Genomic DNA, 25,554 nt, shown 5'->3' with positions numbered 1-25,554 from the left:
AACAATATAAGCTGATGAACAAAAATAGATCCAGAGCCAGAGAAGCATCAAACAGACTGTCAAACCTCAGAGGGAAGGCAGGGGAGGGTGAGAGGGTGGAGGTAAGAGATCAACCAAAGGACTTGTATACATGCATATAGGCATAACCAAAGGACACAGACACTAGGGGTTGAGGGCATGTGCTGGGGGGAGGGGGGAAGTGGCAGGGGATAGGCCAATGGGGGAAAAAGGAGACATATGTAATACTTTAATCAATAAAGAATAAACTTAAAAAATAAAATAAAAAAGAAAAGAGATTTCCAAGGAGAGGTAATAACTAGTTCAAAAGTTCTGGTTTAAAACATTAAAGGATTCAAAGATGCACGGGTTGACTAGAGCGCCACAAGATGACAATACTGTGTGTCCAGCATTATCAGGGAATCCCACACAAGTGTCTGTCCCATAGACCTGAAATTTACTTAAATTATTTAAAAATTATGCATTTTATACAAAATCTTTCTCTTGTTGAACGGTGAGACAGAAATGCAGGGCATAATTATCCTCAAAGAACTGAATATCCTCAATGTACCCAGCGAACTACAAATCAAGAAAGAATGTATTTAAATGCTTTATTTGTGGTCTAAACCATGCACTATTAGCACAAATAAAGTTTAATTCCAATAACAAATCCTAAAGGTCTTCCTAGAGATGTTGTTTGATTTTGGACTTATAAAATAAAAGAGATTTTCGACAGGTAGAGATGGGGAGGGAGATCGCGTAGGGAAGAGCATCGGCAGAGCATCAGAACCAAGGAAGTTCAGGTACGGTCAAAGGATGGAGAGTTGCTCGATTACCTGGGCTTAGGCTTTTTGGGGACGGCCTTGACTTGGAAAGGAGCTGGGAAGGAGAAAGGAGGCAGTAGAGAAGCACAGGTTTTTGAGCCGAGGAATCATAGGCCAAGAGATGTTCTTTGAAGAAAACACTACTTTTCTGATGCTTTAATGTATTTAACTGCACTGATGACTCCAGGGGCTTTAAACAGCTTTAAACAAATGCTGAGAAGGGAGAGTTGGTGTTTCTTCCAGATCTTTTCCTGCTCACAACTGCCATTTCTAATTCATTGTAAACTAGAAGTTGCCAAGGGAAACTAACAAGTCACACTTAATCCTATAATTGAATAAATAAGCTTGAAATCCGAGGTGGTCCCAGTCAGCTCTTAGGGACTGAAGGCACGGGGCCTTGTACTAGCTGTTTGCTTTGTGCTAGTTTGTTTACTTTTCAGAAAACTGTTTCACAGAATTCTCTAACTCATGACAATTGATCTATAAATTGAACTGCCCCTGTTATCCTCCCGGAAAACAGAAGCCCTTTGGGTTGTGAGCTCCCTGAAGGCCTGGCCCAGCCTTGAACCCCGCAGCCCCCCAGCTCCCTCTGGGAGGCTCGGGGAAGAGCTGCTGCAGTGAGCGCTAAGCTTTGCACGTGCTAACGCTGATGCTGGCCGGGGAGAGGGGGGCATGCATGCGCAGAGTCTCCTCTCGAGCGGTCTATGTTCTTCATGAATATGTGTTTTGCATCTGCACGTCTTCCATGTGCATATACGTTTCCTATTTTAATATACATATGCTTTTCATACACATAGGAACCGTTTCGCATCCTTCCTCAGCACTCCACCGCGGTGTGTGCCACCTGAAACCATGTCATCAAACAGAAAACTCCACACACAGGAAGTCACTGGAAAATGGCTTGGGATTTGTCAGCGCTCCTTCAGCCCACGTGTTCTCAGGTCCTTTTCTATCACTGTGCTCCTGGGGGCTGCCGTGGCACCTTCAGAAACAGTGACGCAGTGTAGCGGTGACCGTCAGTAGAGAGGACAGACATGCCCCCCACTCCACCTCGCCAGGAAAGTAAATCAGACAGAACAGGGAAAAGGAGGGGAGGAGGAAAATGGAAAAGGGCGATGTAAACACAGCCGTGGAATAAAATGCCCTGAATCCTTCTGCCATACTCCTCCCAGGACACGGAGAAGCACAGTATAATAGAGAGTACGGCCTTTGGTGTAAGATGGGCCTGAGTCTAGTCCTAGCAACACAATGGTTAGCTGAATAATCCTGGCCATCTCATGGAACTTCTCTACGGTTCACTTTCCTCTTCTGTAAAATAGAAAAAAAAGTCACAGGAACTATCGCACACAGTTGTTTGGAGGATTAAGTGAGATTAAATTACGTACACTGTCGGGTCCCATGTCTAACACAGGAATAATGAATAGATGGCGGCAGTGATTGCTGTAAACAACCAGCCAGGCAGAGCTGAACTGCACCGTCAGTGCCCTTGTAATTAAATGCTTCCCACGGAGGGCATGGATGCTAATCAAGCTTTTCAAGAAACCCGGTGGGACACTTGGTACAGGCCCCGCTCCCACCGGAGTGGCCACGCGTGGGCCTGGCTTCATCGTAAGGGGTGTGTGGGAGTCAGGGCAGGGCATGAGGGAGGGAGTCCTGCGGGAGTGCAGAGGTAGGGACAGACACAGGCCCACCACCAAAGCAGACGGCGGCAAAGTGTTTGCAACCACAGCTAATATGCTCTTTTCTCTCTAGGCTCTTCATTAACACTCAGAAAAGTGGACTCAGCCAACTAACAAAGTGGGGGGGGGGATCGATGCTTATTTCCTTAGCAATGAAGCTGGGCAGTCATATATAGGCCAGAGCTGAGCGGCTGGTGTCCTGAGTGCTAGCCAGGTTGACCAGGCAAAGAAGAATTTCCACTTGGAATCAAAGCCATCCTCAGCTCCGCCCAGTAGTCTCATACACTGAAGGCCCAGGGGACCCGTGATAGCTGGACATAGTTTGCTCCCCCAACGGCATCTCTACCGAAGTCAGCAGGAAAACGGGTGGCTAGGTAGTAGCTATGTCGGGTCCTTCGTTGATAATTTTAAATCTTTTATTTCACTTCAATTCTGCCGTTAGAATTGCAGGTTCCACATGCCATTATACCGTGTATATACTGGTTCTTTTTCATTTTTCTTAAACTTACCTTGTTTAAAAAAATAATAGTTCATCATGACAAGGTATGTTGCTGTCCAACAGAGCAAGGGAGCAAAAACAGGTATCTGAAGGCCACTGAGGGCTGTGAGATGCCCCACAGCTGTCCATTGCCTCCTTTATTCAGAGCTCTCTCCCCTCCGATGATAGGGAGAGAGACACACTCAGAGTAAGTTTGGTCTGATAAGCAGAACACCTGCACCCTATTTCTCTATTTTGACAAACAACATGTGAGAATAGCCAACCAAATGGAAAACACCGCTATTCTCCGCATCTATTATGCTGCAACACTGATGCTTAGTCGTGGGTAGGCTCCTCTGCACCCTTTCAGTTAGAAGGGAGAATACCATTCACCCAATTTTGAATACATCGTTATCCTTTTTCCTGTCGAAATTAAGGAAAAAGAATTAAAGCCATTATTTTCATGGAACCTGGAAAAGAACATTTGGTCTCTCTCTTCTTCATTGAGAAGAGAAGCGTGGAAAAGCTGCTGTCTGTGCTCGGGGAAACAGCCAGCGCGTGGACAATGGGCGAGAAGCAAGTGTCCAAGGACAAGCTGTTCCTCTGCGAAACCGTCCACTAGGAAAGAAGGCCGGGATGATTATTGAAATAAAGAGACGGAGGAAATACCATGTGAACACAATGACCCAACACATACACACACACACACACACACATACACACACACACACGCACACCCTGAAAGCAAAATAAAACCCCAAGGTCAGCGAGGAATTATTCCCTTTAAAAGAAAACGTTAGTTATGTTTTAGAAGACAGCTGAATTAAAATTCCACATAACATCATATGCTGTAAATAAGTCACCATAGTCAAACATAGAGTGGAGACAAAAAAAAAAAAAAGGGGATATTGCATCATATTTCCTTGGTACAGCAAAAGAAAATGTATTGAGTATTCTTTAAAATGCTAAGGCATGCTGATGTAATGATGATGGCTCTTAGTCCCACTGGTTTCCTGTCATTGGTTTGGTTGTTGCAGTGACTCCCAGGCCACCTACTTTCGTGCAGTTTTCAGAGAGAACGACCTAGGTTTTAATTCTGAAAATGGAGCCCCAGCGGCTGTAGTCTGCTTCATCTGGGACTGGTCACAAGTTAGGTGTCTTATTTTTTGACAATCCTACAAACCAAGAAAAGCATATTGATTCTTGCCAGTCACAGAGTCACAGCTGAGAGTTTAGTAATATTATGGCCACTGTAGTTCATAGAAACGCCTTCCAACCTGGCACTTCCAGTTACTTTGAGGCTCACTGTTTTCAGCTACAGAAAGAAATGGCAAATGCCTGAAGAGCAGAAAGCACTACCTATACTTCCTTTCCATCCTAGCTCCCAATACCGTAATGTTGGCAGAGAATTCTAGCAAGGGGAGGGAAATGGAAAGGTGGGTCTTCGGAGGACCTATACTTTGGCTTTCCCCCTCTCAGCACCCCCTTTCTGTCAGGTGTCTCGTCAACTGGAAGCTATTGTCACTATTGCTTTTACTGTACATTCTTCTTTCTGTGCTGCTTATTAAATACCTTGGGGGGAAAAGTCTCAATTTCTGTCAAATATTCATGTGGTAAGGAAATAAAATTAAGCTCCGATAATATCAGATTTGGAACTACTTCAAAGTCAGAAGGAAATAGCAATGGGGTTGGTGAAAAGTCTTATGGAAAAATACCAAGAAGAGAGAGGTTGCCAGTCCTCCTCCTCTGCTCGTTCCCATGTGATGAACGAGCTTTTGACAACACCACATCAAAGGCACCGATGTTAATCACTAGGGGGGAAAGTTAGATTAAATAATAAAGTTAATGGCAGGCTATGACAGCCTTTCTCTCCTAATGAGTATTTTTAAAAATGCTCTTTAATACACATATTAAATTAGGTTTACTACAAAGGATGCCATAGGCAGAGTCCATTTTTGTCTTCTTTTTGAAATTCTTTGTACCCAAATCCAGTTAGATATAACATACATCATTTTCCTTTGTGGTCAAACCCTAAGTCATGTTTTCGAATACTTTCACTTTATGAGCCTACATATCAGCCACCTCTGTGCTTATGGCCCACACAAATCCTGAACTGGAATGAAATGTACCACTGATCTTACTGATCTTAAGAATTAATTTAGCAGTTTGCCCAACTGGGGTACTTATTATAAAAGAGTGTACTTCATTGTTCTTTAGTTTGCTATGGAAATTCTTTTTTTCCCCACATGAATAATGATTTTCAAGTCTACGTGGGGAAGATAATCCAAGAATGCTTAGGGCAGAGGTGAAATCAACTGAGATGCCTTCTATTTATACCAAGATGACCAGACTACTCATGACAGTCCCAACTGTTGGGAAAAAATTATTATCTAAGGTATCAACCACAGAGTAAAAAAGTATTTGCTCCCAGTTTACTGGTAAGCTGATTCTCTAAAAGTATCACAGTGCTTTGCCTACGACTTGAAACTACCTTAAGGAACCTGCTGTCAGGATGTCTTCCACATGAGCTGGCCTTATCGGCATGGACTAAAGAACAGAAAACATGCCTAGGTCTGGGTTTGACCTCCCTGAGTAACTACCTTGCCAGCCCAGTGGAATGCCATGCATGCAGTTTTGATAGGAGTCCTTTGATGTGATATTTTTTTCAACTGCAGATCACTACCCATTGAATGGGTCAGTAAGGCAGCTTAATGGGCTCTGACCAGCATTTATTTTTAATGAAACAAAATAAAGCAAACTAGAATAGAGTAGAGATTATTAGAAATGCACATAGTAAGGGCAAGCAATGTTTCATGAATTTTAGTGTCCGCTATAGTCATTCTTTTATATATACAAATGGGATGAGGCCACTTTTAGCTATACTCAGAACACAGCTGTGGAAGGAAGAATCAACAGCACATGAAGACGGATCCACTGAGGATTGCAAACGTGCCTTTCCACTGGATAACAAGCTGATGATGCAGCTGTTTAAACAGAGGAGAGAGGAGAGTTTCCACTGGGGTCGTTGGTTTTCCCAGCTACGGCGGCTTGTTCCGAAACCTAACCAGCTGTGAAGGCCTTGGTGACATGAGCAGTGTGCTTGGATAACTGTGGGATAGCCAATTCAATAGGTGACGCCATAGAACCTGGACACTTTCTCACGAGAAACCTCCAAAACCAGGTCTCCAATAATTATTCTTAAATGTGACGTGTTCCCCTTCCTCCCCCCTCGAACCCCCAGCTAAAACCCTTTGTTCTTCAACACCATTAAAAACATAAGGAGGTATAAAAACAGAAGTGCATTTGACAGTTTCTGGAGTTAAGATAACACAAGACTTTGCTTATTTTTTGGCAATGTGTGTGTGCACATGTACATACATGATTATATGTACACATGCTTTTTTGCCACTGTTTGATAAAAATGGCATATTTGTATACTCCTCTGTATCTTGCTGCTCTTAATTCAGAATTCATACTAGATATATGTGCCAAATGGTACCATTGTAAGTCATCCTTTCCCACAATGCCCTGTCTAGTGTCACGCATTTATTCTTCTGTAGGTCCTCTGCATGCATTTTATCCAATTCCAAAATATCTTTGCTGGCACTCTGAATGGAATTACATTAAATATACAGTGGGGCTTTGACTTATGAGTGTCCCAACTAATGAGTTTTTCGAGATACGAGCCGTCTCTCGGCCGATTTTTTGCTTTGAGTTGCGAGCTAAAATTCGGGTTACGAGCCAGCTTCAGATACCCCACCGCTAGTTGGCGCAGCGAACGTCACAGTGAACGCTGCAACATCAGCCCAGCATCACGTGTCTCGCTCGTTCACTTTTTGATTTGACATAGGAGTAATTTGAATTACGAGCTCCGTCACGGAACGAATTAAAGTCGTAAGTCAAGGCCCCACTGTAGTGATTAATTCATCTATTGAAGTTTTATATTCTTCTTGGATCAATTTTGGTAGATTATATTTTGCTGTGCTTTCGCTAGTTCAGGGGTCAGAAAATGTGGCCTACGGGCCAAATCTGGCCCCATCTATTTTTGTAAATAAACTTTTACTGGATCATGGACATGCCCACTTGTTTTTTTTGATGTCTATTTGTTTTTATGGGTCCTTTGAGCTTCGGTGACAGAATAGAGTGTGACACAGACTATTTGACCTGCAAAGCTTAAAATATTTACTGTATGGTCCTTTACAGGAAACTTCTGCAGATCCCTGCTCCATGTTTACAATTTATTTTCCAAAAAGTTGTACATGGTATTTTCCAACTTCTAAAATTTCTTCAATGTTTTAATTATCTTTCCTTTTTCATGTCTAACTTTGTTCTCTTTTTTTCTGGAAATAGGTTCACAAGAGGTTTGTATCTTTTCTAAAATTAACTTTTGAATTTATTTATCCTTTCTGCTACTTTTCTGGATGCTGTTTCTGATTTTATTAATTTCTGCTTCCATCTTTTAAAATTCTTTCTTATTTTAGTGTACTTTTTTCTAGTTTCTTAATTTTAACTTGTATGATTTGTAACTACTCTGTGTCTCAGGTTTTGGAGGTTCTCTCTTTCATTATTTTCTAGATATTTCAGAATTTCATTTTTACATTTGACCCAACCATGTTTCTTAATTTCTAAGTTGTTAAATATTTACAGTTATATTTTAATATTTATTTCTAATGTTGTTGCACAATGATAAAAGAATTTGGTCTATAAAAGCTCTTCTGAATGTTTTAAGGTATTCTTTGGACCAATTATTTCATTAATTTTTCTAAGTGCTTCATGGCACCAACGGAGTTAGGGTAAGAACATTAAGTTCTATATAAAGTTTTAAAATATATCCTGTTAATTCAATTTAATTGGATTGTTCAAGGCCTTTCTGTCTTTACCTATTATCTACAATTTACTCATTAAAATACACCAATATAAATTCTTGGTATATTTTATTACACCAATTATTAACAGTTCTCCCTGCAGTTGTGATAGCTTTTGATTATGCATTTCTAGCTGACATGCCAATTGGGCATAGAATTTTATGACTTTACAAACTGTGCTTCTTTCTACAGTTTTATGCTTTCTTACTAATTTAATTATTGTTCTTCATGTTTTGTTTGCTCTTTGCCTTGAGTAGTTTTGCCTGTCTCTGTGTTCCCTCAACCTCAAAAAAATTAAGTATAACTTCTTATAGCAACTCTCATCTATATTTTCATGCCAGCAGTCTCTCATTTTATGTAAGGGTATTTGCACCTTTTATATTTTAATGTAACAATAGTATATTTGACTTGTTATTTTATATTTATAATTTAGTTTACTCCTTTTTTCCCTCTTTACTATTGTGCTGGCTTGGTAGAATTTCTATTCCTATTTTTTTCTTGTTAATTTAAAAGTTCTACCACTCTTTTCAATTCTATAAGCTGTCGCCTTCTCTTCACAAATACGTGTATTGTAATATTCTGAAAACAAAATGCCTAATGCTAATAATCAGACACAAATCAAATGTTTACTGTCTTATACAAACGAAACACCAACAATTTCTTCCTTCCAGATATGTTTGTTATTCCTACATTGTCTCCCCCTGCGTCTGCCTCCACTGCCAAGCCCCAGAGACTGGCCTCCTCAGAGCCAGAGGCTCATGAGACGGGTTAGGTCAGTCAGAAGCCGTGGCAGCTGGAGGCTGCACTTCAACCACCTCTGCTGTTCCCGCAGCCAAGCACAGACTTGAAGTCATCAGCTTTCTGTGGGGGAGGTCTCCATGTCCCCCCCAATCACCCCCCCCCCCCGCAACTTTATGGTGTGACCCATTCATTGAGCTGCTGCAAACAGGAGCAGGGGTAGCACAGTTCTGCAGCCAACCGCAGGCGCAACAGCTTGGTGACAAGGCAGGTTCCAAAGGGGTGGCTTGATCCCAAATGCTTCTGAATAGTAGCTATGGCAGCAGCAACGGGGTGCCCCAGTTCTAGAGAGTAGTTGTAATAGTTGTTCCTGAAAGCTTAGTCTAGTCTACCTCTTCAGCCATACAGTGAGTCTGTGGCCATTTAACATGGCTCTGGAATGCCTTCCTGTTTACAATAGGTGCGTGGATTCTGTCCTTTGTAATTGGACCCCAAGTCATACTCTCCCTTTCTCCCCATAGAACTCACAGCTTTTACTAAGACAACAATAATTTCGTACTTTTGGTTTTAGACAGTTTCCCTTTCAGTATGTCTTCCCTTTTCTCTATTAAAAATCTTTATGTAGATCTTATCTTACATATTCCCAATTACTACCATCCTGGACCTTCTGGATGCCCCAGTATTCTGCATGCACCTTAGTGCTGCTTTCCAAATATGCCTTCATCCCTCTTTCCATTCCTTTTTTCCTTCATTCCTATTTATTGTATAAGGACTGATTCTATTGAAAATTCCTCAAAAAGGGGGAATTTGTCTTTTTGGTTACTCTCGTTGTTTATAATATAGTGATTGGTATAAAGTTTCAAAAATAACATTCCTTGCATTCTTAATCCCCACAGTGTGTGTGTGTGTGTGTGTGTGTGTGTGCGCTCATATGTGATATACAAACACACATACAATGCACATAGTGATTTTTGAGTACTCAGTGCACAAGCTACTTAAATTATCTAGGCCTCCATTTACTCATCGTGAAACAGAGACACTGCCACCTACCACATAGTCGTGTTTGGGAGCTTAACTGGGACCCTGTATGGCAATGTGTCCTTAGCAGTTGTCCAGGGTACCGAGTAAGGACATTGTAGGGATGATGATGTCTGATAGCCAAGCCAGTGCTCTTCCATCCTGACTCCCCCAGCTGTTCTCAGCCAAGGTAATGAATGTTTGCTTCTCTTAATGTACTCCAAAAGCAAGAGGAGGACTTCCAGACGCTGTGCCCAAGGCCTGGAATGTCATCACATCCAGATGGCAGGTTCCCTCCCTTCCACTTTCAACCACTTCTCAAAAACCACCCCCTCAACACTCATCTCCTGACTATTACAGAGGAAGCCTCTTCTCTCCACCTCACTCTCTCCAAAAACGCAACTCCCACAGCGCTTTGCTCACGACTTCAGCTCACGACTCCTGAAAAAAGGTAGCTTGTATTTAAACGTAATCAAAAGTGACAACACTGTGCAGCTGTTCGGGTTTACCTACTTCCCCTGCACTCTATGTGCTTTTGATGTTTGTACATTTGCCTTAGAGAAGGCACAGTGCTGTTTACATTGATTTTTTTTTCAATGCCCAGCCAACTAGCATGCTTTGACAAATATTGGCTTAATAAAGGCTCCCGGCAGTGACTCAGCATCGATGCCTACCTGTCTTCCCGGGGACTCTCAGTCATTATGCTTAACTGGTTTCTATAAAGCACAGCTGCGAAGGAGCACAGTAGTGCCTTTCTGAAGCCAGAAGTGTCCCGGGGCAGCCCTGTCCATAAGCACTGTTGAGAAGGGGGGATTTGGACAGGCACCACCAGGACGAAGGCTGTACAAAGCCACTTTCCAAATGAAAAACTGCCCAAGAATCTCCCTCATGTCCCAGAGACTCCGTAGACCCCACAATCAGCGCACCATCCAATACGGACTAACTCCAATTCTCCTGGGAAATCCTGGCCTTTGACAACGTGGGAGAAGAGAGAAACTGCCCGAAGGCCTATGGCTCACACCATCCAAGATACACTGAAAAGGCCTGGATGTTCCTAATTATCTATGCCGACACATTTTAGCATCTGCTTCAGTTCATCAGTGTAGCCCCAGAATCTATACATTGCCTAGCATACAGAAGAGTTCACCAAATGTTTGTCAGTAAATAAATATTATCTTAAAATAACATATGCTTCTATCTAGGTCTGTCCTCAGTTACTAGTATGAAACACCCAAATTCTTTTTTTTTTTTGGCAAATTTTTTTATACATTTCAGTTAGATAAGGAAACTCCTCCCACTACTAACCATGTAGTGAATGTTCCTACATGCTACCCCAGGAAATAGCATTAGATTACACTTCACAGAAGACATCAACATTGCACAAAATAGGTTCACCTATGTCCCCTTTTTTCTCCCATTGACCCCTTATAGCCTGCTCCAGCTCCATGCCCCAGGCCTCCACCACCCTATTGTCTGTGTCCATGGGTTATGCATATATGCATACAAGTTCTTCGGTTGATCTCTTCCCTCCCTTATTTCCACCACCCCCACCCCCACCTTCCCTCTGAGATTCCACAGTTGAAACACCCAAATTCTTTAGCTATTCATCCTCTGGTATTTAAATCCCATGACACTAGTTAAGTCTCAGTTTGGTTGCCTCTCTAGAAAACAGACGGCATGTACTAATAAGGTAAAATAGCTCGTTTGCCTCGACACTAACACTGAAATCCCCAGCTACCTTAGTTCTTTGTTGTACCAGGACTAAAAATGTTATTTAATTCTCTTGGTTATTCCTAAGTCTTCTGAAGAGATATTATATTCAGACATCCTAGCTTTCCTGAATTTTGGTCTTGGCATTGTTACAGAGTGCAAACTGAAGAACAGCAATAACCAGAGCTATGGGCCAAAGATGATGGCCACATGGTGTCAAATGGCATCAGAGTTCTGTCCCGTGGAAGATGCAGGTGATCTTAGACTCCAGGTAGAAAGTGACTTTCCTTGTTGAAATGACTTTCAAACACCCCCCTTAACCAGATTGCTGTAAGATGTTGCTCCCCAGAGCAACACAGCCCTCTTGAAACCATCTCTGAATTTTTCTCAGAATGCTCCAACAATGGCACCGTGCGTGAGAGCAGAAAAGACTCACTTTAAAGAAGAGCTGTCCTCTCAGATTTTGGTTCCTACAAAGATCACTGGTGTTGAGTAAGTAAACTGAAGGAATAGTTAGTACCACAGAGTGAAAAGGAAGAAATTCAAGGTCATTCTGCTACCCCGAAGCTATCCTGTGAAAAAGAACTTGTGTGCTAAATATATACCAGGTACAAGGAAATGATCATCATTGTAAAAACAAACCAGTAGTTCAAGTCACATTATCATAAATCCTGCATAGAAAGGGAAAAGAATGACCCGCTCGTGAAATGCTTTAAGCGATTTTTAAAGTAAACCTTCAACTAAGAAAAACTAGGATTCCTAAAGTGGTTCTTCATTTACGAAGTGCTTTGAGGCGTGTGGGGACTTCTGCAATCCCTATTCACACTTGAGAGATTAGGTCTCTGAGCAGTTACCTGCAATCAGGAGCCTGAGTGGGATGACCCTGTGTGTTTGGGCTGCACTATTTCACCCTAGTCCTGTACTGAGGGTCTACTTGGGTTACCCATTGCTCTACACAGTGATAAACGGGAAGCTAAACAGAGCAAAAGGCATGGTGTTTTTCCTTTTAAATTTCATTGTCTCCTGGAGAACTAAAGTTGACCAGGAAAGTGACTGGAGAAGTTGTGTCCAAATTGCAAGATAAAACCGTGAGGGATGCCTGGAATTCAGTCAGCTATGCCTGTTAAGATTGAATAGTCTGAAGAATATGAAGGAATGCAGGGTTCCCGCGAAGATCTTTACGGTTGGGTGGACAGAATGCTTCCATTTTGTAAGAGCCAAAGAAATACAAAATCCATCCAAATGATGTGGGATTGCAGGTTTCCCTTTAGAAGTCATGGAGTGGTGGACATGGCAATTATAAGTTCAAAGTGTTCACCAGGGTCAAGAGTGGTAATCTAGTCCTAACCCAAATCTCTGGGACTTGTGCAGCCTCCGGTGTGTTCAGAAAGCCATGCCTCTCTGCTGGAAAGGAAGTGCAGATCAAGTCTCTGTGCAGAGAATCAATCTCAGAGAGGTGTAGAATCACCTACCACCACTCCCCCTACCCCCACATTCTCAACCTTGTTCAATTTATTGTTCTCCTTAGCATTTACCAACATCTAGTATACTACGTCATTTATGAATCTACATTATTTACTCTTTTTCTCTTCCCTAGAATATGAACTTCCCAAGGGCAGAAATTTTCATCTTGGTTGCTTGTGTTTTTCTGGAATATAGAACAGTGCCCAGCACTTAGATATTTTAGGTAACTATTGAATGAAGAATTGAATGAAGACATTAATAAAACCAAAGGTGCAGAATTAGTATATTTGTGAGAAGGCATCTGAATATTTGGTATTTTATAGTATGTTTGAGAGAATTTGGTCTATTGAGAGACTATCAGGTTTAGTTTAACTTGGTAATTGATTTAAATGTGATCATTAAGGGGAAATTCTACTAAATCTGCAAGTAACATCACATTTAAGAGAATGTTAGATTTACTATATATATTTAATTTTTAGATCTAAGTACTTGGGAAGACTAGTCCATTAGAAAATTGAAGTACTTAAATACGAAATTGAGTATATCAGCTAAATTTGTATGTCAGTGATATCTTAGTACTTAAATATCATACTCTTCCAAGTTCCTTTCAAAGTAATTATTTACCTTTGGTAATTTTATAAGGAGAATAAGGTTTGCCAGCTGAAAGTGTCAGATGGGAGCACAGGGCTGCAAGGCAGAAAACCAAGTTCCTGTTCTAGTGCCCACACAGAAGAAACCAGCCCAGGCAAATCCCCTGGAGAATGCAGTGCTTTCATCTGCACAATGAGGAGATGGTATGAGATCGTTTATTAAGTCCCTCCCAACTCTAAATCACAAGACTACTTCTTAAGGACATAAGGCAGATCCATAGTGCTGTGGGAGTTGAGCGGAGAGGATTACTTCCCGTGGGAAAACCAGGAGCTCATTAGTGGGATCTGACAAGCTGAACTGAGGAGAAACAGCATTTGAGGTGGACGCCTGAGCAAACGAGGGAAAGCAGAAAGTGGGTTTGGAAAAGGGGGAGTGAGAGAACATGTCCAATGGTGGGCCAGCCATCAAGTCTGGTCAAGAGAGCATTTCCCCAACGTGTTGATGAATATACGTCATCGCTCAAAACACTCATGTATGAGTAGCAGCCTTTACCAGGTCTGCTAGGATGTCAGAGATAGTTTCATAGCACAATGATAGTATTTACTTAGGACCTAAACAAAAAACTGATTAAAGAAATTATTATACCATCTATTTACATAGCTTTTACAGGAAGAATCTGCTTTATAAATTACACAGTAACCTCGGAAGTTTACTTAAAAATAAGCTTATGCTAATTTATTAGTGTAAGGCTAGTGATGACTCAAATATCATGTTTCAGAATCCAAGTCGAGTTCCACAAAACTGAAAGAATAGCCATATAATCTGCTATTTCTGCAAAAGATTTCCTCTGCCCTAAATTCTCAACAAAGCTAAAAATCCTCTTCATTAAAAGGTCAGTGAACTACCGAGGTGAATGGATCCATCCTCATCAATATTTCAAACCCTAGCAGGCCATCAGTGAGAACGTGGGGGAGGTAGCACATTCAGGGAAGGAAATAAGTGTTTTCAGGTTTAGTTCAATAACTACTTGCAGCATATTGAATAAGGTTTTTAAGCAACACAAGAATATGGACATAGTTTCTCGTAAATGGCAATAAAGTAGCCAATCAGAGCAAGCCACATGTGTATTACAGAAGAAAATGCCACCAACTGATTGTAACCTCTATTACTTCAAATGAGACTTTCATCTGTCCAGTTAAAATAATTTGAACAAGCCCAGCTGGGGTGGCCCAGTGGTTGAGTGTCGACCAATGAACCAGGAGGTCACGGTTAAATTCTTGTTCAGGGCACATGCCTGGGTTGTGGACCTGATCCCCAGTGAGGGGCGTGCAGGAGGCAGGCGATTAATGATTCTCTCTCATCATTGATGTTTCTATCTCTCGCTCCTTCTCCCTTCCTCTCTAAAATCAGTAAAAATATATTTTAAAAAATAATAATTGAACAGGCGTTGCTGACCCAAGGTTTTCAACTGCCTGCAAACCAGCTGCCCAGGTGAACCATTCCCCGTGGCAGTGGTTGCGGCTCTCTCCTTCTCACCCCTCCTCCGCCCCTTCGGAGCCCCCACACCAGGACAGAGAGAAAAACAGGCACTCAAAGCACGTGGTTATTTGCACATCTCACACTGACAGTCTAAGCATTCGCTCAATATTTGCTTAATGGAGATGGGGAGAAGCTGAACACCCAGTTCTTTGTTTGTAAAATATACATCAGCTATCCAGTCACCACTTTCCTCTTGAGCTGTCCCACATCAAAAGTCTATTTACACAAGCATTTTGAACATGCATTGCAGAATTTATGACAGATGCTACAGGGACACTGAGAAGTGCTTTATAGTATTTCTTGGGAACACATCATTAGAAGCGTCTCTTGTCCTGTTTCTCTCCTCCGCCTCCCGGCATCTCATTCTCTCTTCCATTCTATTTCTTCTCTCTCCAGGACTGTCTTTGTGGCTTTCCTCTCACTTCCCATATTTCCCCCTTACCCTCTCCATATCCCCCTCACTCCTTTTCTTAGTAAGAGCAACTTAGTTCTATCTTTACGTTGACATACTCCTACTCCGTGGTCATATATGATGTATCTACTCAATACTATTTATTTTGCCATGCGTCATTTCCCCACAAGCATGGACAGATGCTTTCCATGAGCCAGTCACTTCCAGACCCCGGGGATATGGCAATAAAGAAAACAGTCAAAGTCCCTGCCCTCAAGGAGCTTACATGCTCCTTGGGAGAAAAAGAAAACAAATAATTATTCATAATATAAAGTGACAAAGTCCTATGAAGAAAAAGAAAGCAGAGTAAAGGGACATAGACATATACATATTAAAAGTTTTTATTTGTGTCTTATTTTTTAAGAACATCTAAAATAGCAAGAGCAGAAATCTAAATTTGTCACTAGAAGCTTTTCGGGATACTCAGAAATCTTAAGCATGCTGCTAAGCAACTGACACCAGGATCTTCAATCTCCTGCCCTCAGAGCACAGCCCTTTCTCCATGGCTTTGCATTCCATCAGCAAGGCTGCACTGCAATACACTGCATCCCAGCTGCAAGATACCAGAAATAACAGCTGCTCACTGATTCCCAATCCGGGGTCCAACATGTGCAGGCTGTACACGTTGGAGAAAGTTCTGTAACTACTATCATTCAGTTTCCTCATCTAAGATGAGAATACCATGACCTTCCTCATGACTTTGTTGTATTTATTAAGTAACATGATTTTTAAAAATATATATACATTTTTTTTAATGATTTCAGAGAGGAAGGGAGAGGGAGAGAGAGATAGAAACATCAATGATGAGACAGAATCATTGATTGGCTGCCTCCTGCATGCCCCCTACTGGGGACTGAGACATAATCTGAGCATGTGCCCTGACCTGGAATGGAATCTTGACCTTCTGGTTCATAGGTCGACACTCAACCACTGAGCCACACCAGCCAGGCTAAGTAGCATGATTTAAAAAAAAAAGTTTTAATATATATATATTTTTTATCGATTTCAGAGAGAAGAAGGGAGAGGGAGAGAGAGAGATAGAAACATCAATGATGAGAGGGAAACATTGATCGGCTGCCTCCTACACGCCCACACTGGGGATCAAGCCCACAACAGAGAATGTGCCCCAACTGAGAATGGAACCATGACCTTTTAGTTCATAGGTTGATGCTCAACCACTGTGCCACACCGGCAGGGCCTCACTTAATTGTTCTGACCTCCCATTTCCCTGTCTATAAATGAGTTAAAAGTAATGGTATCTATTCCAAAATGTTCGCATAAGGATTCAATAAGATAATACATGTGAAGTTCTTGGCATGTACTACTCAAAGCAACAGCAAGCATTTATATAGTACTTACCCTGTGCTGAGCACTGTTTTAAGAACATTGATTGTATTCACTTGTTAAACCCTCATTACAATCCTATGATGTAAACGCTATTATTACCCTCACTTTGCATATGGAAAAACCAAGGCCCCGAGAAATGAAGTAACTTGTTCAGGGTCATATTAATGGTGACATCGGCAGGATTAAAATCCAGGCAGTTTGCCTGGTACTGGAATCTTAAACACTGTCCCTCTGTCTCTCAGCATTCAGTGCTTGTCGAATCTTTGCTATTACTATAGTCATCGATATGGCTATCGATGTAGTTGTTGATATATTTATTTGACTAATCAATACTTGAGGAAGTATTCATTTATTATTTACTTTCGCTCACCAAGTACCAAATCTTATCCTAGTCCACAAAAACAAACCCTCTTGCTTATCAATCTTATAAAGCAACTTTTCAGATTCTGCCCACCAAGAGTATCAAGCAAACAAGGTGTATATTAGGGAAGGCAATTCAAAATAGATTCCCATATACTATAATATCTATCATTTGTATGATCAGATTTTACAAGAATTTTAATTGCAACAATAGGATGTGTGGAAAATGACTGACTTCATCTTATGTATGCACCACTACTACTTTAAAACTTCTATTTAACAGGAAAATAAAACAATAGGAGGTAGCTCTGATTTATGATTTAAGAATCATAAATCAAAATGTATAACACCTAGCTCCCATTGTTGAAGGCTTATAATTACATTAACTGAAATTTGCAGAAGAATTATTTTGTGGGGGATAGTCTGATCCCTACACTATAAGAGATTTTGCCTGTTGCTATTCAGCAGGGGAAGGAAGGATTAGTTTATTGTTTTGAAACAAAAAAAAAATTTTTTTTTTCACAAAGCAAGAATTTGTTTTCTATGTAATATTAACAAAAAGGATAGAATTGCATTTGTTTTACTAGAGCTTCATTCCTTGCTTCACTTGCTGTCATTATCCTCGTTTACTTTATTTCTTGTATTTCTAATTTACATTATCTTGCTGTGTTTCATATTTCTGTATAAACTGCCGTAAGTTCTTCCTGGAACAAGATGAGGCTAAGTCAATGTCCTGTGAGCAAAGCATAATGTAAGGTATTCATGACATTTTCACTTTAATGGAATTTGCAATCAGGCAGGATTAATCGGACACGTATTACTGTATGTCATTCATGGATTTCTGAGGACCCTGAGACTAGCATGTGTGAATATAAAAAGTAGTTACTGTAGCAGACTGAACAACAGCCCCCAAGTATACCAGGCCCTAATCTCTGGGACCAATCAATGCCACCTTATGTAAGAAAAGGGTCTTTGTGCATGTGATTAAGTTGAGGATCTGGAGATGGGAAGATGACCTTGGATTATCCAGGTGGACTCTAAATGAAATCACAAGTGCCCTTAGAAACTGGAGGCCGAGGGAAATCTGAACAGACAGCAGAGAAGGCAATGGACACGGAGGCAGATACTGAGGTGATGCAGCCAAAGAAAGCAGCCGACAGCCACCAGAAGCTGCAAGAAACAAATTCTTTCTTAGAGCATCCCGGGAAGGAATGCCCTGCTGATACCCTGATTTGGGTCCAGTGAGAGTGATTTCGGAATTCCGGCTCCAGAACTGTGAGAGAATAAATTTCTGTTGTGGTAAGCCACCAACGGTGTAGTAATTTGTTACAGCAGTCAGAAGAAACTAACACAGCTATTAATCTGAATATATACCAGGGTTAAGTGGAAAGAAGATTTTTCTTTCAACATTAAAGACACTGGGAAGGACAAAAAGCAACGTTATTTCCTAGAAAAAATGAAATATTGGAAGATAGTTTTAAAAGATCAGGAACTTTTCATTTTAAAGCACTACCATATGTTTCAGGAAAATGCTACATTCCTAACCAAATTTCCTCTCCAATACATCATTATATTAAAGCAACATTCTCTAGTGCCAGGAAAGCAACTGGGAATGCGCGCATCCTGGGGGCCCCCACTCCGCACTGTTCTCCAGCCCCGCCTCACAGCATCCTGTTGCTCATAAGCCCCCTTCTGCATGTTTTTGTTCTACCAACTTCCCAGAATGTGTCCTTGTTTTACCAAAAGTGATCTTTTCTTTTACAAAGTTAAGTGATCTATTTGCAGAAGTTCACTTATGGAGCAGTTTCTGGGGTTGGCTGCTGTCTTCACTGAACTACACGTGCAAATGATGCCCACAGCATCCCGTTGGTCTCCGGGAAGGTACAGGGGGTATCGCATCAGCAGCTGCCTACGTAACCTCACTCATCTCTGTTCTCTCCAGATCAAGAGGCAGAAAGATAAGCCACCCTCACTCTGGGTAATTCTAACATACATTGTGCTGATGACACAAACCTGCACAAAGGACTCTCTTAGAATCTAAGAGTCAACTTCACTTAGCCAGAAAAATATGCCAAGTGGAAAGAAGATTTTCTCTTCAATATATACTATAAATGCTTTGTGAATAGTTTGCTTCTTAAAGAACTTTAAAAGGGGGGGGGCTTAAATGAAAAATGTGAAGTACTGGGAAAATAAGGATTTAAGAGGTAAATATTCATCTGGTTGTAAAAGTATAACATGGGGGCCCGGCTGGTGTGGCTCAGTGGTTGAGCATTGACCTACGAAGCAAGAGGTCACCCCGGTTCAATTCCCGGCAGGGTTTCAGCTTGATGTCCAGTAGGGGGCAGGCAGGAGGCAGCGGATCTCTCATAGATGTTTCTCTCTCTCTCTATCCTTCTCCCTTTCTCTCTCTCTCTAAAACTCAATAAAACATTTTTTTAAAATATAAAGTTGGGGTCAGCCTTGACACCACCCTCCTTCATATTAATCAAAGTTATTTTTATTTTTTTCCTAAATGTTTTTTAAATCTGTTCACTGTTCTCTTCGTGGCTGACCATCACCCTAATACAAGCGTCCCTAGGCATACTGCATTTGCCTTTTTAACTTGTCCTCCCCACCCACCCAGGTCCCACCCCCTCATGCGGGGAAGGGGGAGAGTGGCAGAGAGGCCAGGGGAGAGTAGGGGGCTGAGGTTTTCTTTCCTCTAAAGGTGGTGGCTTTGAGCAGGAAGGGTCACTGAGCATCACCTCTGCCCCTAGTTACTACTTGGTTTACAGGGAATTTACATCCTGTGCATCTGTCTCTGTGGAAGGGGCATGAGAACACTACCTACCTCCTGGGACTACTGTGAAGAAGAAATGAGCCAACACATGCGAAGCACAAAGACCAGAAACGGGCACAGTAAAGGAACTTCACTATTTTGGTTAGCACCTGCCAGGCCTAAAGTCTTTCCAGGGCTCCCTCTTTCCATGTCATAAACGACGCTGCGGTTTCACATTTATCAAATAACTCTCAGAGCAGTGTCTGCCTCTTCTCTGCTGTGGACTTCAGGAAGCAGGAATCACACCTGTGGCTGCTTCTCCTGCACGGTGTTGGGCGAAGAAAAGCACGGGCATGTCTGTTAAGCAGATCTCTCCGGTACAGCAGACCAGGGACCCGCGGTTCCAGCCTGCAGCTCCACGCGCCTTCAGGGTTAGCTTTGGTCCAGCTCGCCGAGTAATAGCAGGATCCGGGAAGCCTTCAGACATACCCACGGCCAGCCCCAGAGAGGCCGGTTTGATTGGTCTGGGGCTCGCCAGGGCCGGTATTTAAAACTCTCCAAATAATCCTCATCGGCAGGTCAGGTTGGAAAGTTCCCACCTGCTTCCATTCGGGAGGGAAGGCCTCCGAGCCGACCTCTGCTTTTGAATTTGCCCAGCCTCGGGCGCGATGGGGGGGGGGGGGGGTGAATTCTCCTTTCTTATTTAGATAATGGGCAGTTTTATGGACAGGAACTTGGCTGACGGAACAAACAAGAATGGTTCGCACTGTTCAGACCATTGTAATCCTGGCAGCAAAACCGTGGGGATGGCTCCTGGCCCCGGTGCCGCCAAACCACTCTCATTCGGGACACTTCTGCCCCTAGAGGGCGAGCGCACAGGGTCATGAACCTCCTCTTTATTTATTTATCTTAAAAGCCATCACTGAATTCCCTACACGGTGGTGAAGAAGAAAGGCGCGATGGTTGTTCTAAAGGCTGCAGAAAGCTGACCTCAACGCAGCCCTTCCTGGCGCTGCTCCCAAGACAGAAAGACCCCAGAATCAGCGTTCTTCCTCCCAGCCTCCTGTTCCACATCCTCCACCTCTGCTCCTTTCCAGCCGTTTACTCCCGTTCTGCATGAGTCCATCGGGCTTCCCAAGCCCCGGTCCGAGTGTGACCCCAGACATAAGGGTGCCCCTCGCGAAGCCGTCGCGGGTTCCTCCAGGAGTGGGGAGCTGGGCGACCAGACCGGCGGGGCCCCGCGCGCCTGGGGAGGCAGAGGGAGCTCCCCGATCGCGGGAAACCAGGGCGCACCTGTCGGTCCGACTGCAGATCAGCGGGCGGGCAACGCTCTCCTCGCCGGGGAAGGCCGGTCCCCGAGAGGCCAGCGTGTCCGGGAGACCCGGGTCTCCGCGGAGGCCCCACCTCGGCGCGCCCCGCGCTGAGCCCCGAATTTGGGAGCTGCACGCAGGGCGCGAGCCCAAGGCGCGGACATCGCGCTCCCTCCCCACTCCCCGCGGGAAAGGGAAAGAAACGAGGATCCGCGACCCCGTCCAACAGGTCCTGGGGTCCTCGCGAGGTTCAGGAAGTCGGACGACAGGCTGGGGAAAGGGGCGAGAACATGCCGTGGGCGCATCACCTACGGAGGAACCTCTCCACTTACCGTCTTCTTCACCCGCCCCGGCCCCACAGCTCACCCTGAGTTTGGGGAGCAGGAATCATCCCGCGGACGCGGGTGGGAGCAGGGTGGCGGACCCGTGAGGCTGGCACCGGCCCGCTCTGTCCGAGAAGTTGGGGATGCAGGAGAAGCGCCTCTCTGCGCGCCGGGGAGCTGGCCCTGGGGCGATCGGCGACCACTCACCTTGTGCCTGCGCCTCCATGGTAGCCGAGCTCGGGCTGAGCGCGGCGGGGACCTGCTCGCGGAGATCCAGACGGCGGCCGAGTCCAGAGCGCAGCTGGTCCGGCCCCGGGCGCCTCCTCGCTGCACCCAATCGCGAGCTCTGCGTGCGCGGGGAGAGGAGCCTCGGGCAGCCACCGCCGGCCGCCGCTCGTTACCTCCGCCCCTTGCAGTCCACCTGGCCTCGACCGCGCTGGGGAAAAGCCCGCCGAGGGCGCCACCTGCCGGCCACGCGGAGCACTGGGCGGACGGCGCCCCCTCCTGGCTCAGGGCGCGTGCTCAGGCCAAATAAATGCCTGACCCGGCTCAAGCGGGCCTGAACTGGGTTGCACCAAGACAAACACCATGGGAGAGAAGAGGGAGGGAGGATTTACAATACTGAACGATTACTTTTCCTGGTGGAAATACTGTGCGGTTTCTGTTACCCCCAGGACGCAACATTTTTGTCAACTGACCAATATATATCCTCGTTTTGTGTGTGTTTCTGTTTAAAGATAGCTTCCTTAACATATATTGTTGGCTAACTCATTAACATTGAGATCAGTACACCACCAGCATCAGAACTCATACTGCATGAAATTTATTAAGCTTTTTAAACTTAGGTATTTTGTTCCTGCGACAGTAGAAAGCACTTCAGCACTGTGTTTCCGGGCCATTTTAAATCACACACACACACACACACACACACACACACACACACACACGCCAAAGGCACCAAAAATGGTGTATTTGTAGTCTGTGAAAAGGGCACTTTACGTTATGGGAGCTGAAATAAGAAGGTAGAGGTTAGCCTTGTTTGACCTCTGCTGGGCGGGTTTGCGTCTGTCCGCCCAGGTTTTTCGGGGATCTGCCCACGTCTGGGAATGACCATGAAGTGCTGTATTGATTTGGGGCCATAAATACATTTCAGTGAGGAGGTGAAATCACAAATATGGAACTTGCAAATAACTACGCAACTGTGTATATACTTTCTAATCCAAAAACCCATAGGTCATGTCTGTAGGTTGGGGAAGCAATCACACTTTCAAGAAGAGACTAGAAGCTTCTAGTTCTGTTCCAAGCCTGGCCTGGCATTGCGACTAGTAAGCAGGGCCGGGAGGAAGAGATCAGCTGGTGTCTCTCCCGCTCAGGCCTTTAGCTGTTACAGAGCTCCCCTATTTCTCCACATCTACACCATCTTCATCTGTAAAATGATATGGACTATTTATTTACATTTGGTCTTGGGTTGCCTTTTTTAAAGTGTTTTTCTTTCTTTCTTAAAAGAGATAGTACAATCTGTCAGGGTAAAGTGACAGTTCCATAGTGAGCCCCCATATTTCCTACCGAAGAGCTTTATGCAAATTCATAGCTCAAAAACTTTATTGAATAAATAATGAATGAACCAGTAGGTTCTATGTTATCCATGCTCAAGTTACTGTCAAAGTACAGACTTAATAAACATTAATGGACTCTTTTTTTTTAATGAATGGACTCTTAAATCTTTGCTTGAGAGAAGGAACACACATGATTTCCTGGCATGTGTAAAAATACATCAGTGTTTCTTTTGTGGTGTTCAATAAATTCCTGATTTGTAATCATTGACATTAAAATTGCCGTATAGAACAGCAAGCATAGGGCTTTTTACATGGATTTTGGTGGTAGTGACCATGGATGCACCAAGTGACAAATTAGAGCCAGTGATTGAATCAGTTTTAGAGTCTATTCAGTTGTTCTGGTCCCCCCCCCATCCCCCTCCCCCGACCCTGGAAATTAAACACCAGGTTAGGCTTGACTCCCAGCTGTTGAAAGAGCTAAAAATAGTCAATGACTTTCCCGCTTGAGTCAGCGAACTTTCATCCAAACTCTGACTCATTTTTGTGATTTATAAATTTTTAGGCTACCACCCCCTTAATATCTTTGATCATTGTTTATAATAAAATATTGATATTCATTCAGAAGTACTTACTGAATATAGGCTGTGCCGGGAACTGTGTTAGATGTTAAGGAGATAGTGAAGGGCCTGTTCCTTTTTACCCAGGGAGTCCATGGTCTGGGGAGAAGGGGGTTAGATGCTTTATGTAGCGGTGCACTATGCTAAATGCTGTGTTGGGGTAGCCCAGCGTGCGGGTAGCAGTGAGGAAGGTCTCCTAACTCAGTCTGCTGAAGAGATCGAGGAACATCCCTTTGAAGATGTTTGCCTCCACTGAATCTTGAAGGATGAAGAAATTAACCAGGTATGTTGCATTAGCCCCCAAATAATGGTTTAGCCAAGGCGCACTCTTGTTATGCCCTTCCTTTTTCCTTGTCACTTATGATGCGAATTTTCTTAACTTCTTTGAAGCTTAGTCAAAAGGTCATCTACATCCTCTGTTCTTCATCTTTGTAAGGACTCTGCGATGGGTAGGTGGTTACGTTAATGCAGTTCCCGTTCACTCCTGCAGCACTGATCTTTCTGCAGAGGAGGGGATACAGTGGGAATCATACGTGTCCGAAGGGAAGGCGTAGTCAACAGTCACTTGTATGAGAGGGAACAGGAAAGGACAAAGAAAGTATGCCGCTCTGGCTCACGAACGTTACACACACACTGAAGGAGAACATGGGCTTTGGGGTCCATTTGATTCTCACACTGAAAACTACTAACTGTGGAAGCTACAGCCAGTTTCCTAGCCTTTCTGTGCCCGGGCGTCTGCATTTCGTGGCAGGATGCTGTGCGAGGTGTTAACTGATGGTTCTTTCCCTCCCAGCCTACCAGGGCCCGTGTTCCTAGAGCAGTGGTCCCAGCCCTCTGAGGCATCAGCACCACCCACGGGGCTTTAAACCACTTCTGACATTTCTGATACCTGATACTCGGATTTGCTTTGTAAAAAAAAAAGAAATTAAGAAAGTTTCCACCCAGGTAAACAGAAAAAAGTGAAGAAAAAAATAAAAAGTAAGCAGGTAGAGCACAGACTCCCCTGCCCCTGCTTCCGGGGAGTTGGGGCGGGAAGAGAAGTGTGGAGGAGCGGTTAGAGGTTGGTTAGAGGTTAGAGGTTAGAGGTCTGTCTGTGTGTTGCTCTCACTCTTTCCTTCCCTACCCTCCTCACAGCAGGGAGGACCTGGCTCTGACAGTCCCCTCAGGAACTTGGTGGCCAGGTTGCTTTGAGAACTGTTGGTAAGGACAGAGTGGCTGCCACTTTCAGGCGGTATAGGAAACCATCCAGGCATGTCCTTGAGCCCCATGTGGGGTGATGAAGTTAGGAGAGAGGACCAGCTGGTGGGCCAACATTCACAGGAGGCTGGGGAGAGACCAGGGGAGGGAGGGGGCAGCAGAGTCCCTCAGGGAGGTCAGGGGGGCTGCACACAGGGAGAGGCAGTGGGGAACTCTGCCCAGAGGGCCTGCTGTGCCGCCCACCCCCTGCTACAGAGCTGGGCAGAAGGCAATGGGGAGACTTCAGTGAGGTCCTCCCCAGGCCTCAGGAGGACCTGGAACACGTCTCCTCTCCAAGTCCACCAGCCAGAGGGTGGGCTGTGGAGGCCAGGGGAGACAGGGGGCTGCCGTCCTGCCAGGACCACTGAGGCAGAGAGCCAAGACACGAACATCTAAGTGCAGCATGAGGCTGCAGGGCTCAGACCGTGTGGTTGTGTTCTTAGCCCAGTCTCTTTTCCTGAGAGAAGTAACCAAGAGAATTGAGAAGACACCACTGACAGTGACCTTCAGGTTGGAATGGGACCATCCGACAGGAGGGATCTGAAACACTGGGAAGAAAGCAGCCCCCAGGCCTGCACTGGTCATGGAATGGTGAGCATTTGGTTGTCCTGGATTCCAAAACCTGTAGTTTGAGAAATTTTCAAGGTGATTGTATCTCTTTTGTTTGTTTGGTGTGTTTTTTTCTTTTTGGTAT

General features: G+C 44.0%; 1 protein-coding gene across 4 annotated transcripts in view; it reads right to left on the bottom strand.

Moving 5' to 3' along the window:
• The window catches only part of TPD52L1 (TPD52 like 1), a 66,309-nt gene extending 44,421 nt beyond the window's left edge, over window positions 1–21,888 (bottom strand). Inside the window, exon 1 of one of the 4 annotated variants that reach the window (XM_059700247.1) lies at window positions 21,659–21,888. In XM_059700247.1, the coding sequence (XP_059556230.1) occupies window positions 21,659–21,677 (19 nt within the window). In that variant the 5' untranslated portion in view covers window positions 21,678–21,888. Of the gene's footprint in view, window positions 1–20,124; window positions 20,265–21,658 lie in introns of those variants that run through there. The other 3 variants (XM_059700246.1, XM_059700245.1, XM_059700248.1) reach the window with 3 other exon arrangements.
• Window positions 21,889–25,554: the final 3,666 nt, after the last annotated feature.

The sequence above is a fragment of the Myotis daubentonii genome, chromosome 6 (genome assembly GCF_963259705.1).
Source record: "Myotis daubentonii chromosome 6, mMyoDau2.1, whole genome shotgun sequence".
In the NCBI taxonomy this organism is placed as follows: Eukaryota; Metazoa; Chordata; class Mammalia; order Chiroptera; family Vespertilionidae; genus Myotis; species Myotis daubentonii.
Note: the sequence above shows the minus strand (reverse complement) of the source record. Positions and strands in the feature narration are given on the sequence as shown.